The 16691-nt window shown below is 39.1% G+C and overlaps 2 protein-coding genes across 7 annotated transcripts in view; one reads left to right on the top strand and one right to left on the bottom strand.

Annotated features, from left to right (window-relative positions):
* Nucleotides 1-5042, bottom strand: part of LOC105492062 (WASP family member 1) — a 74013-nt gene extending 68971 nt beyond the window's left edge. Inside the window, exons 1-2 of one of the 6 annotated variants that reach the window (XM_011758925.3) lie at nt 4501-5040; nt 2235-2274 (exon numbers count right to left, since the gene is read on the bottom strand). The gene's annotated coding sequence lies outside the window, so the exon portion shown is untranslated. Of the gene's footprint in view, nt 1-2234; nt 2275-3205; nt 3267-4500 lie in introns of all 6 variants that reach the window. The other 5 variants (XM_071096288.1, XM_011758928.3, XM_011758927.3 and 2 more) reach the window with 5 other exon arrangements.
* A 278-nt stretch (nt 5043-5320) lies between these two features.
* LOC105492064 (cell division cycle 40) overlaps nt 5321-16691 on the top strand; it is a 50004-nt gene continuing 38633 nt past the window's right edge. Inside the window, exon 1 of the mRNA XM_011758930.2 lies at nt 5321-5694. Within this exon, the coding sequence (XP_011757232.1) occupies nt 5506-5694 (189 nt within the window). The 5' untranslated portion in view covers nt 5321-5505. The remainder of the gene's footprint in view (nt 5695-16691) is intronic.

Here is a 16691-nt window from a genome sequence, read left to right on the forward strand (position 1 = left end):
GAGAATGACTTCTCTTTTATGCTGTAGTAATTGCATACAATCAAAATCCATTCCATTTAGCTTAAACCAAAAACAGGCACTAGGAACACAAAAATGAAGCAAAACAAAACAACCAAACACTAACAACAAAACCGTCCTCAAGGAGTTCATAGATTCACTTTCTCAATCTGCCTTCAGTCCCATGACATCCATACCAAAGCTTCACTGCACCTCAGGTAAGGCTGCTACAAATACAAGGTGCCCCATACTTCATGGGGCAATAACCCATCTTTGTATCTTCATACTCCCACTTCATCACCTCATTCCATTTTTTCCTTTAAAAAATTCTATGGAGATTCACTGGATATGATCATTCTCCAAAGTATGAATAAAATCTACCCTGGCTTTACTAATAGCTCAAAATAAGGAAACAAAGGAAACAATCCAAAAGAAAAATCCTATTTTTTGACAGTGCTGGGAGTTTATTTTAAAACTTAAAACAAATGTAAAACCCATCACAAAAATAACACCTTTAAGAGACTAAAAAATACTGCTTCTGAGAACAGGCATGTGAGAAAGGATTAAGGCTACTTTCTTTTTCAGAGGTAGGTCCAGAAAGAAACGTCCTCACAGAGATACGTAAGCTGTAATATTAGGGAAAATGATCAGAAAAAAGTGGGATTACATCAAGCTTCAAAGTTACATCAAGCCTTGGAATTTTATTTGTAGCTAAAACACACCTCAGAAGTCATCGACATCTACCTTTTCATTTTATAATCAAATATCTTGAGAAGTAAAGTCACACAGAAGACTGCATTTCCTTCTAATTTCTGTCATGCCCTAACTTCTCGTCCCAGATAATGTAAGGCTATGCCACTCACTGAACTGAGAAACAGCCTCCTCTTCAAGTCCACTGGGTGAAAGAGAACAAGTTCCTAATGTTGTCATGTCTAACATGAGAGTTACAGATCCTAGCATTTCAAGGTAGATCTGAAACTTATTTTTCCCATAGAAAGACTGTCATACAAATTATTATAGGTATTTGAATATACTTATGCTAATTATTAACATAATTTTATGATTTTTTTAGTATTAACATAATCTTATAATTCAGGTATTTTATTATTTAAGTAGTGGGCTGTCTGTGACTCTAACCACTAAGCATACCGTTTCTGAGAAAATAAGACCCAAGTTCCAAACCATTTTACAAGTTGTAAAATATAATCAATCATGTAGTAAGTTAGAACTACCAATTCACAAAATTACAAGCTGAATGTGATAAACTAAAAACACAAGATTCTTAATTTTATAAAAAGTTCCACCTCAGGGGTCATTTATTTTTAACAACTAGGTACTCAGGCATTTAGCACAGGATTTAATTTACATATATCTTTGTATTACTATTTCACTAGAAAAGTTAAGTCACAAAGAATCAAACACACTTCTATCTAGTGTAGGGAAAACAAAAAATATGCTGACATACATCTTCATAAAGTGAGCTATAAGAAGAAAATTGTTAATATTTCATAAATCAAAGACTGCTAAGTATCTAGTGCCAATTCAAAAGTGTACAGATAATGGAATTAGATCTGAACAGGTAAATGGAGTTCAAAGAACCTCCAAATTCATTTTTCTCTTTTCTCCTGAGATAAAGTTATACATTTCATTAATTAAAATGTTTGATAAATCTTTAAAAATGTTTCACTGAGTATATTAATTCAATGGATATTCTTTACACATTCATTTTATTTGTTCAAAAAAGAAAATTGAACCCCTACTATTTGTTAAACACTACACTGACAACTTTGGATTTACGACAATAAGCTGCAGGTCAGTTCCTCTCCTCAAATAACTAAAAAAACCATGACTTTACTGCATTTACCCAAGTGACAGTGACAGCTAAATTTTAATTCAAGAAAACATTATAAAACAATCACTCTCAAAAAAGAAACCATACAATAGTTAACTTTAAACACACTTTAATAGTCTTATCTATATGACGTTTTCTCACAAAGTAACCAAAAGCACTGTTTTGGTAAAAGTGCTAATAATATAATCTTTTGATAGTAGTCCAATAAGGAAATCACAAGGTACTATGTACTATGATAATGAAAATCAAGTACTTGGAAAGATATTTTAAGTTATTCCTAAAATAAAGCAAAATGTATAATTATAGTCTTGTACAATATTAATACACTGTCTCTGAATATATGGATATTTACAAACATGAGTAATAAAGTAACTCTATAGCATACCTTATAAATGATCACGACTAAGCATTTTGGATTGTAACACCTGCAAATTTTTAACAAAAAAGGCCTTAATATTTTTTGACTATATTATTCTTCACTAACTTAATTCAATATTCTTATTATCAAGTCATAATTTTTATTTACTATTAACTATTTTATCTATATGTTTAACTACAGGTAGGTATTAACTGTAATAACCTTTATGTCTGCAATTATTTAAAACCACTGATAGATGAGAAACATTTTTCAATTCAGAGGCGTCTCTCTCCAAAGCAAGAATCAATGTTAATCAGCCATTCTAACATGACAAGGAAAATTCTGACATTTTTCCATTTTATTTTTCACAGAAATTTTTTTATCATTCATCAGCTATTTAAATTTTCTTTAAAAGGACTACAAAAACACACCTCTCCTGAATTTATGCACACTATCTACTAAATATTATCTCCATTTACATATAAGGAAATCAAGGCACAAAGGTGTCCATTTTGTAAATTGCAAGGTCATTTCCTAACCAAGCAACTAATCCTACACCATCAACTTATATTATATGTGCGCCACTTCCAAGTGCCATAAAACAATTACCGTACCTTAAAACTGCCTCTGCAATGCTTATATGTGATTCTCTTTTATCAGACGGGTTAATGCAACAAGCGTAAACAAGATGGAAAAGGAAAACTATAAAAATACAACACTTATTTTTGATAGTGAATCATTTAAATAATGAGATGTAAACAGTTTTTAACATAAAAATCAAGTAACCAACAGCTGTTTCTTGTATTTTCAAATAAAAATTCATCCTTCAGGTAGATCATGCAAAACTGAAGCCTACTTATACTTGTAGATCGAAGTTAGAAAAAAAAATTGGATTCTAAAACAAATAATTAAATACAAGATATTGCAAAGACAAAAGTGAATAAAAAATAAAATCGGATAAATTAGGGAATGACTGATACGGTGGTTAAAATCCTCACCTTAAATATTAAATTCTTCCATTCAATGGAAGGTAACGATTAGTAATGACATATTCTGTTACTGAAAAACAAATACAAAACTTTTCTTATTCAAAACTTCCGAAATTTTACATCAAATACTTCATTCGAATATTCAATATAAACAAAAATATGTTTCCTAACAGAAACTTAGAGCATAAAGGATAAACTGTTTCAGAGAGTTCAAATTTAGACTGCATTTTTAATCATGATATAGTGCTATGATCAGAAAAATGAATGTTACCTACCACGCAAGTTTAAATTTAAGAACATTAGACGGATTGAATAACCCATAAGTCAATTACATCAATTAGTGAAAAGAAAAAAGACCTTAGCTAACCGTGAATCTAACACCAAAGAAAAAATTTAGGTCGAATCCACCGCACACATTATACAGAAAAGGAAATGATTAGAGTAAGTCATATTTAAGCACCTAGTCTAGCTGGGGATCAATTAATTAATCGGTTATAGGGCAGGTCGTGTATGTTGAGATAGGATGTGCTTTCTTTCATCGTTATTCCAGTTCATCATCCGCAAGTGCAAGAGAAGGTGTCAGAGTACCGAAGCTAGGGGGCATGCTGTAGCAAGGGGAAAAGAAAAATGGGAAAGGTGCAATGGATGCTGCATAGTTGAATAATTATCTGGGTGGCACAATGGGCGAGTCCTGCCGACATGAGCGCTGAGTGAGCGGCTCCCTAACTCTGCCCGAGGCAGCCCCCACGAACGGGCACCAGAAGCGACGGCACTGCTTCGCCTACCCTTCCAACCAAGAAAAGGATGCCTGCACTCGCTTTTTTACCGTTATGTCTTTAGACACCGACTCGCGGAGCAAACACGCAAACGCACGAGCCGGCTTTACTAAGCTCCAGGCACGTAGAGCGAGCAGAGGTTTCTCTGTCGCCCGGGGCTACCGCCTCCCCCGGAAAGAGGCACGGGGCGGACCGTGGGCGCGGGTGGGCAGGGAAGCCCGGGCGGTGGCACCTCAGGTGAGACCCGCAGTCTCTCCGGCGAAAGCAGCCCCGGGGCGGTCCCTGCAGCCGAACCCCGGGCGCGCCCGCCGCCGTCTCCCTCGGCACCCAGCCCGGCTGGCGGGTGGGCGGTGGGCGCTCGGGAAACCCGCGGATGGGGGTGGGGGCCGGGGCGGGGGAGGCGCGCCCATCCATCCCCGTCACCTATGCGGGCCACACACCCCTCGGTCTGCTCCGGCCGGTGAGGAAGAGTTCCTCTCCCAGCACCCCCTCCCCGAAAAAAGCAATTCCTCAGGGACTCGCGCTCACCGTGAAATCTTGGGGGCTCTCGCTTACCCCTTCTTCATGCTTCGGCAGCGGTCGCCGGTCCCCCTCGGCTCGCGGGACTCCACCTAGGGCTCCCAGGAGGGTCGGGCTCTGGGGCGGAACCCGCTCAGGACAGCGGCCGAGGCGCCAGGCCACTGGGAACGCCGCCTGGGGCGCCCACCGGCCGCCGGACCCACCGTGTGCTCGACGCGCGAGTGAACAACACCGCGAGCTGCCGCTCCCCCCGCCCCCTCCCCGCGCGAGACGCTCCACAACCGGACGCAGGGACCCGCGCCAGAAGCAGGGGGGACCGCGGGACTCTCTCCGGCTATGGTCCCATCCTTGCCCCCTGCCCCAGGAGCTATTCCCGGCCAGTCAGAGGTCTCAAAACTTCAGATTCTCACTTTCCTCTTCACCCTCGAGTGCCCAGGTGCAGTCGAGGTGGGAAACCCAGCCTCCGCCCACTCCTCCATCGGTGGGGCCGAAGCTCGCTCTTCCCCCCTTTCCTGAGGTTCTGTGGTATTGCCCAATCCTCAGTTTGGGGGAGGGGGACGGAGAGAACAGTGCTTGGCTAGGGAATGAGGGAAGATGACAGCCAATTGAATGGAACATCCATTCGGGGGCGGGGTCAAGGAGGGACCCGCCCCCGTCCCGCCCCCTCGTTCCAAACTACACTTCCCATTGTGCCCTCTGGTGCTTCCTGCCGCGCTGCACGCTGGGAGTGCAGGACCGCGAGGCCTCAAGGTATTTTGGAACTCGTATTCTTTAGTCAACTAGGTCCTGAAAGTTATAAGCTATTATAATTCTCTCTTTTTCCCTAGATAAACTTTTTTAAGCTCTCATTTCGACAGTAGTTATTCTAATAATAATTAGCTTGTTGTTTTAAAATGTAAGAAATTATTTCTTAGCAAAGAAAGTTAATGATGTGTTCCATGGCAATCTGTCAGGACCTGGGAGCCTCCTCTTCTTCCGCCCTGACAGGGTCCCCGCAGAAGATTTGTTGCCGTCATGTCTGCTGCGATTGCAGCTCTGGCCGCTTCCTACGGTTCGGGTTCAGGGTCCGAATCGGACTCGGACAGTGAGAGCAGTCGATGTCCGCTGCCAGCCGCCGACTCCCTCATGCACTTGACTAAATCGCCTTCAGCCAAGCCGTCTCTAGCAGTGGCAGTGGACTCGGCTCCGGAGGTGGCAGTTAAGGTAAGCACCTTTGCTACTGATGCGGTGTGGGAATTGTTGGCTTCAGCTCCAAAACTGCCAGCCGCTTGTTAGGTCCCGGCTTACCTCATTGCTCAGAGATAAGTTGCTAACGTTTGAATTTCTTCTCCTTCCCACATGCATCCTCGGGAGAAGCAGAATTGGAAGTTCGGAATAGCCCTCCGATGCTCTCTGCCCTTACCTCCCGCCATCAGAAAGCAAGTGGAAAGAGGGGGTGAAATTTGAATTTGTGAATTAGGGACATAGCCTGTAAAGTGCAGATGTAATCTCGGAACATAAATAAAATTAGATCAGGACTTCCCAAACTAGAGTATTGTACCTTCACTTGAAGTGAGCAGTGGCCTCGATTTGTTTTATTTTTGAAAAACTAGGTTCTAATCCTGGCACCACCACTTATGTGAACTTGGGCAAGTTATGCAGCCTCCTCTCTTTCCTCACCTGTACAAGCGGAGATCATTTTCAAAACACCTGTCTACATGAGAAGATGAGTGTGAAAATTGAGTGAAATTACACAAATAAAGCATATAGCACAGAGCCTGGTAACTAGTGAGAGTGCAGTAAATGTTTTATGATTATGTATGTTAATACAGTGAGAAAAAGGCCTTGGATTTGAGAAACAGCTGCATGATCTCAATGGAGGAAGCTGATTCAGGCAAGAGTTTCCAGGCAAAGGTGACAGGCAAGCCTGAGAAGGCAAAGAGCTTAGTGTGTTTGAAGAACTGAGGAAAAGCTGATGTGTCTAGAGCCTGATGAGAGCATCTACCAATTGATAGTGTAGGCCCAGTAGAGCCCGAGGTAGGTGATCAGCTCAAGATGTGAAGATGGGAGGTGGTGTCCAAAAATTCCTTTGTATCATGTCCCCAAGTCTAGTTTAATGACTTAAGAAGTGTTTTATAGATTTTTAACAAACTGTGAATTTTACTTTTTAAAAATGGGCATCTGGCATGAAAGAATGCTTAGAATCCTAACTTCCTATCAAAACAAAACTTTCCAAACTTACGCCCCTCCAGTAACCTCCTGAGTCTTCTCCTTTCACAGCTCAGCTTTTTGGAGCTCTCTTTTTGTCTTCATCTCATTTTCTCCTCAACCCGATGCAGTCTGGCCCTACCCTCTTGGGAAACTGTCTGTGAGTGATGTCCCAGGCCTTGCAGTTGTCAAGTTCAGCCATCTGACTTAAATGTCTGCATCAAATGACACTGTTCATTAGTTCCTCTTTCTTGAAACTTTCTCTCCGTTTCGCTTCCATGGGGCTCTACTCAGCATTCTGTTCCAATTATTTTACTCTCCCTTTTCAATACTGGTGTTTCCCAGGACTCTGCTCTTGGTCCTCTTTGCATTCCACATATTCTTCCATACCTTCAACCTCAGTCTGTGCTGCCCCTAGCTCAAGGTGAACACCGTGAAATGGTTAGCACAGGCTCTGGAATTAAGACTGTAATTCAAATCCTGCCTCCAGCACTTACCCACCTGGGGACCTTGGATAAGTTGCTTAAATGCTCAGCACCTAATTTTTACTGATCTGTAAAGTAGGAATAACAGTAGTACCGATCTAACAGAATTATAAGAATTGCCATAAAAGATGTAAAGCCCTTTTAACAGTGCCACATGCTTGCTATCCTTTTATTTCCAGTTCTATCCTCCTTGCTAGCTTACAACCTTGAGAGGTATATAAAAATCTCCCACTGTAATTGTACATTTGTTTCTTGCAGGTTGGCACTCAGCCACCTCCAGTTCAGTGTGTTGAAAAATTATTTTCTTTCCCTCAAAATCCATTTCTGTTTTCCCCATTTTGATCTATGATCCCACGATCCACCCACTAGTTCAAGCCAAGAACAAAGGAGGTATCCTTTTCTCTTCCTTCTTCCTCAGCCCCTGAAGCTAGTCATTCAATTGATTCTAACATTTCTGTTTCATTAATTTATCTCATAGCAACTCCTTCCTCACTATTTTCACTGGCGCAGGCTTCATATCTTCCTTATTTCTCCCAGGAGTTATTCTTTTCTTTCTCTTTCAGCCTCTTCTTTTGGATAGTGGGTCCTGTCCACTTTAACTCAATGATATTCATCAAATCTCTGTCTTCTGCTGCCACTGCTTAGTTCAGATTCTCCTCATTTCTCTTCAGGCAGTTGTAGCTTTCTAACTGATATTTCTACTTCTTCCTTTCTTGTCTCCCAGTGTTATACCCCATTCTTTTCTCCACAGGGCACCTAGAATGATCTTTGTAAATTCCACTTGCGTCCTATCACTTCCCTGCCCAAAGACACCATATTGTCCAGTGGGTAATTTCTAAGTTTTTTTGGTAGCACGTGAGGGCTGCTATTCTCCCATGCTGAACTCTTTACAAAGCCCTGAAAGCCAAATTTTCTTTCTTCCTCTGAAGATTTTGCCCACGCTAGTCTTTCTGCCTGGAAATCCCTTGCCTAGTGCCTCCTTCCCCCATTCCAAACACTATGGTCCTTCAGTCTCACTGCGCGTTTCCTCCTATTCTACCTTAGCCCCTTTATCATATCTTAACTATAGCACTTAGCACATTGCCGTGACTTGTTCATCTTTTTCTTTGCCCTGGACTGTGAGACCCTGGGGTCCAGAGACGTATCCGTTCGTTTGTGTCTCCGGTGCCTGGTACACAAGATTACGGAAGTATATTTGGTAAGAGAATAGAATGAAAAAGAAAGTCTTGTAAAAGTATGCACATTAAGAATCAGAAATGTAGAGCTGGACAGGCAGTGGCAGGGTTGGAGGTGTTTGTGTAGAACTCACTTAGTTCAAGCACAAATAAATAAGGAAACCCCGGAGGAAAGGTTGCATAAGGTACCAGAGGTCCATTAGAAGTAGAGCTGGGGCTAGTCCACCCAGTGGTCTGGGTTCTATGAGAGAGTACAGGGCATTGCTCATTGTTAGTTTATGAACCAACACTTGTTTATATGAAGGGAAAACAAATTTATGCATAGTAAATACAATGACTGCAAATGATTGGAAAATTGGAAAATGACCAAGGGAGAGGTGAAGCATGCAAATATATTCATCTGTAGTTGACTAATTATATTATGATTAATAGCAAGCATTTTGGCAGAGAATACATTTATGCAGCATTTTTAATCCATGTTTTTTCTGAGCTCTTTCCTGCAGTTGAGTATCTTTTCATATATGTTATTGGTGGTTTAATTTTTTTTTCTTTTGAAAGCAACTATTGGGTTGTCATTTCCTTTTGATTTTTAGGAGATCTTTACATCTTCTGGATACTATCCTTTGTCAATTGTGTGTGTTGCAAAATTTTTTTCTTTTTGTGACTTGTCTCTCACTTTTCCCTGTTGTTTACAAACAATTATTTATATAGTCTGCGCTTATCAAATTATTCCTTTATGTATTGTGGTTCCTGTTGCTTGTTTGAGAAATCCTTAACTCATAGTCATGAAAATATTCTCTTGTATTATCTCTGGAACACTATTCACATTTAAGTCATTAATCCGTATGAAATTAATTTTTGTCTGTAGTGTGAACATTCTTAATAATATGGCTTGACAGGTGATAGGGCAGTTCCCTTGCCCTTTTTTGTTGTTCAAGAATGTTTTGGCTGGCTCTTCTGGGCCCTGTAATTCTATATACAGTTTAGAATTAACTTGGAAAGTTCTACTAATACCCAGTTGGGATTTTGTTTGGGAGTACATTGAGTCATAGGTCAACTTAGAGATAATGTTATATCCGTTCATTTGTTTAGGCCTTTTTTAAGTTTTTTTTTTCTTCCGAAGTTTGTAATTGTCTCCATATCAAAATCTTGTACAGTTTTATTAGAGGTATTTCTAGGTGTATCTTATTTTTATGCTATTGTATTTTTCATTTATTTAACTTTCTAACTGATCTTACTACTTACAACTGATCTTACTACTTACATAGCCATATCAGCTGCAAATATGACAGTATTTTTTCTTTCTTTTAATCATTATTTCTTTTATTTATTTTTCTTGCCTTGCCATGCTGACTACCACCTCCAGGAAGATCTAAAATAAAAATAAAAAGGATGTACCAGGCAAATTTTAACCAAGAGAAAGCTAGCACTGTTTGTGTTAACATCAATAAAAATAGACTTTAAAGCAGAAAGCATTACGGGAGACAAAAGAGTCACTTCATCACGATGGAAGGTTCAGTTCACAGAGAGATATAAAACAATGTAAGCTCAAAATGTTTAAGGAAAAATTGACAGAACTACAAAGAGAAATGGACAAATATACAATTACAGTGGGAGATTTTTATATACCTCTCAATAATTGATAGAACAAGCAAAAAATATCAATAATGATACAGAATATGTGAAAAAATTAGTAAACTACATCTAAAGGTCTTAGGGAACATGGCACTCAGCAACACAGAATGTTGTTTTCAGGCACTGAAAACATTCTGAAACATTGAAACAGAATGAAACATTTTTTAAATGACCGTGGGCTAGACCAGGGATTGGCAAACTTCAGTAAAGGGCCAGACAGTAAATATTTCAGGCTGGGCTGGCACCGTGTAGTTTCTGTCACTTCTTTCTTTCTCTTTTTCGCCCTTTCTTTTTCTTCATCTTTTTTTCTTAAGCCTTTAAAAATGCAAATACCATCCTTAGCTTGTTGATACAAAAAAACAGACTGTGGACTGGATTTGGCCCACAGACTGTAGTTAGCCACCCCTGAACTGGAGCATAAAATAAGTCTCAACAGATTTAAAATCTTATTACCGCATTCTCTGACCACAGCACATGTAAGCTAGAAACTAACCACAAAAAGATAGCTATAAAATTTCCATATTTGAAAATTGTGACATTGCACTTCCAAGCAACTATGCAACGGAACATGTGAGATGCAGCCATGGCAATTTTTTTAAAAGTATAGTCATAAACACATATCACAGAAAAAAGGAAAGGCAGAAAGTTAGTATGCTAGGCATCCTTTCTTTTGGATTTTTTTAAATCATTACATTCTGTCCCTGTCCTTGTTTTAAGTCATGCAGTCAGTTTCCGTTCTTTAAGTGGTTACCCCTAGAAAGCATAGCACATTTGATCAGTACTTTTACCTTCTACTGAACAATGCGAGAACCTTAGAACACTTGAATTTTATTCACATCCCCTGTACTCCTACTTTAGCTATTGTTGTCTGGTATATATGCATGCACTTACATATACACATACACCCTCCACAAGATGATGGTGAATGATGATGATTGTTGCATCTCATATGCAAGGTATTACTTTCTGCCTGTAGCACATTCTTTAGAATGTCCTTTAGTGAGGATTTAGTGGCAAATGCTTTCAGTTTTAGTTTGTCTTTTAAAATGTTTTGGCTGGGCGAGGCGGGCGTATCGCCTGAGCCCAGGAGTTCCAGACCAGCCTGGGCAACATAGAGAGACCCTGTCTCTAGAAAAAATACAAAAATTAGCTGGGCATGGTGGCGTGCACTTCCCAGCCACTTGGGAGGCTAAGGTAGGGAGATCACTGGAGCCAAGGAGGCAGAGGATGCAGTGAGCCAGAATCACGCCACTGCACTCCAGCCTGGGAGACGGAGTGAGACCCTGTCTCATAAATAAATAAATATATAAATAAAATGCTTTCATTTAACTGTATTTCTCAGAGGATATTTTCACTGGGTTGTTTCCTTAGCTGGCAGTTTTCTCTCAGCACTTTTAAGATATTCTACTCTTTTCTGATTTTCATTGTTACTGATAAATCGGCTGTTAGTGTAGCTGTTTCTCTTTGGAAGTGATTTTCTTTTTTCTTTTGACACCTTTTAAGACCCCCCTCCCCAATTTTTTTGAGATACGGTTTCATTCTTTAGTTTTATTATAGGATACATGTGTATGGATTTCTTTTTATTTTTTCTGTTCAGAATTTGTTGGATTTCTTTAATTGTGGATCAATTGGTTTGGAATGTGGACCTTTGGACATTTCTTAGCAGTTGTCAGTTCTTATCACTTCACATATTATTTTAGTCCTATTCTCTCTTCTCTTCTGGAACTCCAATTATGCATATTTGTGTTCTCCGGTATATGTATGACAATGAGTATTTTCTAAATAAAAATTTTTGAATGCAAGAGTGTAAGGTTTTGCACTTTAGAATTCATGCAGTGGACCCTGTTGGATTGCAAGAGTTGCTTATTAAGTGACTTTAAGGTTAGAAAAACAAAAGCAGATCTGGCTTTCTCTCATTTCAACCAGTGACTGTGTTACTTCCCCCCAGTGTATTCTTTGCCTTAGCATAGCCAACTAAAGTAAAATAAAAATTCTGCCTCTAATTTTGAGGCATATTTTCAGTTTTTTTCAAGAAACAGTGGTGTTTCTTGTATTTGTGAGCTTCAAATGGACCACTTCTTCCTCTGCAATCTGTTAAGGGCCAAACTCAGAGGATATCTTTATCTGAATTTCTCTTCTTTTATATCATTGACCTAAATTCTTCTATTAGGAAGTTTAGTCATTTCTATTTCCTGGGATGAAAAAAAAAACTGTGCCATAAATTGATAAGTAATTTATAATAATAATATTTGTGACCCGCTTTATAGTTTACATGGTGTTTTTATGCCTCTTTTCTTATTTGGACACAGGAAGAAATGTGGAAAAGACTAAAAAGTGAATATTACCTAGTTTTATTCTCAAATTACTTTGAATCAACAAAAGATAAACTATTTAAACTTATTTGGCCCACAGGGTGCCCTTCACTTCCTGCATTTTAATTTTTGTGGATAATTGAAACTGAATAGAAATTATTTGTTATTTTGTGGTGATTCCAATTGCATGCCTAATTGGTATTGAACTCCTATGGGTGTTAAAACAAGGTTGTGGTATTGTCCAAGTTTTCTAATTAAATTTTTGTAAAATAACAGCCCTTCATTTTCTTGAGGGTTGTTCAATTTGTTCTATAATTTTAGCAGGAGTCAGAGACTGGGACTTACTTATATTTTTTATTGGTTGCCAGTGTTGCTTATATAAACAGTAATTTCTTACATTGTACTTTGCATTTAAAAATTGATGTGTCATGATACTCTTCAAAATAATTTCAATTTAGAATATTTTAAATACCCTTAATTGGAAAGATCTCATATCCCATATTATAAAGTGGTTCTAGCAACTGTACACTATAAAATCCTTTGGGAAGGTATGAATGTGGCTAAGCCTCATGTTATTTTAAGCAGTTTGTTACTAGGAGTTGAATATTAAGAGGGAAAAGCATTTAATTTAGCTTTTATGCAGTTTAAGCAATTTGTATGTAACCTGCTGACTTTATAGTACTGAGTTTGCTATTGGGCCATATGCAAGATAGTATCTTTCATCAGTGAAGATTCTAGTGTTCATTCTGGGGTGATATAGATAATATTTGTCATCTTTTCAGTGGCCTAGCATTTGAAACCCCTTTCTTAAGGGTTTTAATGTGAAGAACATCCCTGTTCATCACCCATCTTCAGAAGCTGAAAACCCAGATTATTCTCATTCAGCTCCCTTTCAGCTAAGGCTCAGGACTGTTGGGTGGGTGTATCTGATGGGCTCAGCCAAACAGATGCACCAACCTAAGCTTTCTAATCTGAAATTTATCCGCAAAGAAGCCAGGAAAGAGGACTTAAATTGGCAATGGTAGTCAACGTTTTCTAGTTTCTCAGGCCAGTAGTTTCAATAGCAGCATCCAGTGGTAGCCATAGCAGTTAAGTAGTAGTGTTCAGTCATTATCCTCACTGGATGGGTTCTGTGATGATTAATTTTGATGGGTTCTGTGATGACTAATTTTGAATTGCGATTTCATCTATTAAATGTATACTGACCCTTTATTTCTGCCTACTTGTCAAAGCTTATTCTCCACACTTCCTGGTAATTCTAAGAGAAACTCATAAGGATTTTATAATGCTGAGTCAGCCTGCTGCTTGCAACCAAGAACCCTGACTGATACACCTAGTTACTCTGCCAGTGATTGTTTAATTTGTCACTAATTAGGTCTCTTTAACATTGTTCATTGTGGTTACTTTGAGCTCTTCCCCTTCCCTTTTATTCTATTAGTAGCTCGGGTTAAGTGACTTAATCCTACTAACACTTACCCTCACAGATTATATGAAATAGTGTGTCTACTCTGGTGCTGGCACATTAGTGTTGTTAAATTCTTTTTCTTCATGTTATTTAGCCTCTTCTAGAGAGCTGTATAACTTATTTAGGTGTTATATAGTCTATTGTCTGTTGCCTCCGCTACAATATAAACTCCACAAGGGCAGGTATCTTTGTCTGTTTCTGTGGGCCCAGGACAGTGCCTGGCACATAGTAGGCACACAATCAAATTTGTTAAATGAATAAATGAATCTGGAGCTCCGTGCTTGCTTTATAAAGATGCCTGTGCCCTGACTACACCAAGAAAATAAAGAGATCAATTATGATTCCCAACATCTCCAAACATCTGTCATCTATCACCCATTTTTACCTTTGTCATCTCTATTTCATCCCAAAGAGAGCACTCCTCTTTTCAGAGGCTAATCTTTCAACTGTGTCCTGAATTTTATTCCCTCCTACCTCTTCCAGGACAACTGTACCTTTATCTGGTCCTTTTTGTCATGTGTCTCTTCCTGCCGTAACCTGCCTTCTAGCCTACGATTGACCACATCTTTGACTTAGTCTCTTCTTAAGGAAGAAGAAAAACTTGACCCTGAAAATCCTTCAACCTGATACCCCATCTGTTCTGTTTTTTATCACCAAATATTTTCAGTACAGGTTTATACGGTGTTTTTCTAGATCCTCATTTACACCTCTGCCTCTTGCAGATGGCTTTCCATAGTCCTTACTAACAAAGTCACTCTCGCAAAGGTTTTTTATGACATAATTGCCAAATCCAGTGATTGTTGGCCAGCCTTATCCTATTTAATTTCTCTATGGATTTGGCTTTTCTTCAATTTAATTTAACAAATATTTATTGAATATGTGCTGAATGCCCTGTGTTCTACTGAGCAGTGAAGATATATGATGTACGTAAAAGCCATGTGCAACAAATAATATATCACAAGTACTATCAAATAGAGTACAGCATTTTTTTAGTACCACAAACAAACAAACAAACAAAACAACAGTTTTCCTGAGGCAGGAGGAGGGAAGGTATCAGGAAAAATAAGGCGACATAAAATAATAAAGGCATTGCCTAAGATGTAAGGCGGTAACATTGCCTGCAGCACAGAAAACGTCAAAGTGCTTGCTATTTTTAAAAATCAGCAATTAGTCTAATATGGCAAAAGTGAGGGTGTATTAAAGCAGATAAGGAAGTATTACAATAGGCCAGGGCAAATATAATGAAGCCCTAACTAGGCCAGTATAGCTGGGATGCAAAAAGGGGAGGGTAAATGTGAGATTGCTGGAGAAATATTCACAGGTAGAGTCAGCAAGACTGTGCCTGATTTATTAGTGAAGATGGAGTCATGGGGGAATGGTAAGTTCTCTTTTGGACATAGCATAGTGTTTGATGCTGTGGGACATTCATATAATGAAATTTAGTAGGCAGTTGGATATGTGGATCCAAAGTTAGGTGTGTGATTAAGGCTGCAGATAAAAATTGGGGGTGGTAATTGAAGTCATGAAAAGGATAGGATAAGATAGGGTAAAGATATGGGCAGTTTAGAGAGAAGAGAAGCTCAAGAGACCTGATAGGCTCTGAATCTTTAAGAAGTAGAGAAACTAAGTTGCCTGTTTTGATACAGGGGCCATGGTAAAGTGTTTTTAAGAGTGGTCAAATTTTGGAACAGTGAATGTAGGTTTATGGTATTTTTCTTGTCGGTTTTTTAGTCTTTGGTCATCAGCTAGTCTAACTCTACCAGATCTTCACTTATCTGTGGCATTGCTGCTTCTCCAACATCAGTATCAACTTCATGAAATCCCATCTATTTTGCAGAATGCGTGATGTTACTTTGCATTGTCTTTGCATTGTGTTAGGGGATATATCCTACCATCAACAAGAGGCCAGCAGAATAAAGATGGTGATATGATAGGGATAGTTCAAGGGTTTGATTGTACATTTGTGTGTACAAAATCCACCTTGTGTAGTTTACATTTTAGTGGAGAGAGCGAGATAATATATATGTCCATTGAGGATAAATATAATGGAGGAAAATAAAACAAGGTAAGGGGGAAGCAGAAAAACTGAGCAGAGACTTAAAAGGAGAGATAACAATCGTGTGGCTATCCACAGGAAAAACATTTCATTCCAAAGGAAAATAACAATAAGTGTAGAGACCCTGAGGCAGGATTGTTCCTTGGCCTATTCTAGGAATAGCAGATGAGCCAATGAGACTGGGGTGAAGTGAGCACAGGCATAGTGCTAGATGAAGACAGAAGTTAGTAGGGGCAGGGGGCTGACCATGGAGGGGAAATTCTCAACCAGTCATTTTATGACAGCAATGTTATAATACCAACTTTATTGAAATATAATTTGTAGATGATATATAACTTCTTTACAATTTTTAAAATAGAACGTAAGTGCAGTAATTACAGGAAAGGTACTTATAATCAAATATGTTTTTAATATGTGAATGTTCAGACAGGACAACAGAGGAAAACAAAAATACCCTGTAAAACTACTCTAGGGAACCTGCCTGCTTCCTGAGAACCAGTGGTAATGGAGCTTGTCAGGCCTTTGTTAGGCTTTTACTCTGACTAGGGAGGCTACTGAGGGGTTTAGAGCGTAGGAGTAGCATAACCTGACTAATATTTTGAAAGAATCATACTATCTCCTGTGGGAAGTGAGGCTATAGGTGGTCAGGGACAGAAAACAGGGAGACCAGGTAAGAAGCTACTCCAAAAACCCAGATACAAGATGTTAAGTTGAGCCACTTCAATAGAGGATGTCAGAAGTGGTTGAATTCTGGATTTTTGTAGAAGGTACAAGATTTGATGATGGATTGGATATAAAGTGTAAAATAAAGAGGAATCAAGGAAAACTTCAGATTTTCACCTGAGTAACTGTAAGGGTGGAATTGCGATTAACTAAGAGAAGCCT

Source organism: Macaca nemestrina, chromosome 5, assembly GCF_043159975.1.
Source record: "Macaca nemestrina isolate mMacNem1 chromosome 5, mMacNem.hap1, whole genome shotgun sequence".
Classification (NCBI taxonomy): domain Eukaryota; kingdom Metazoa; phylum Chordata; class Mammalia; order Primates; family Cercopithecidae; genus Macaca; species Macaca nemestrina.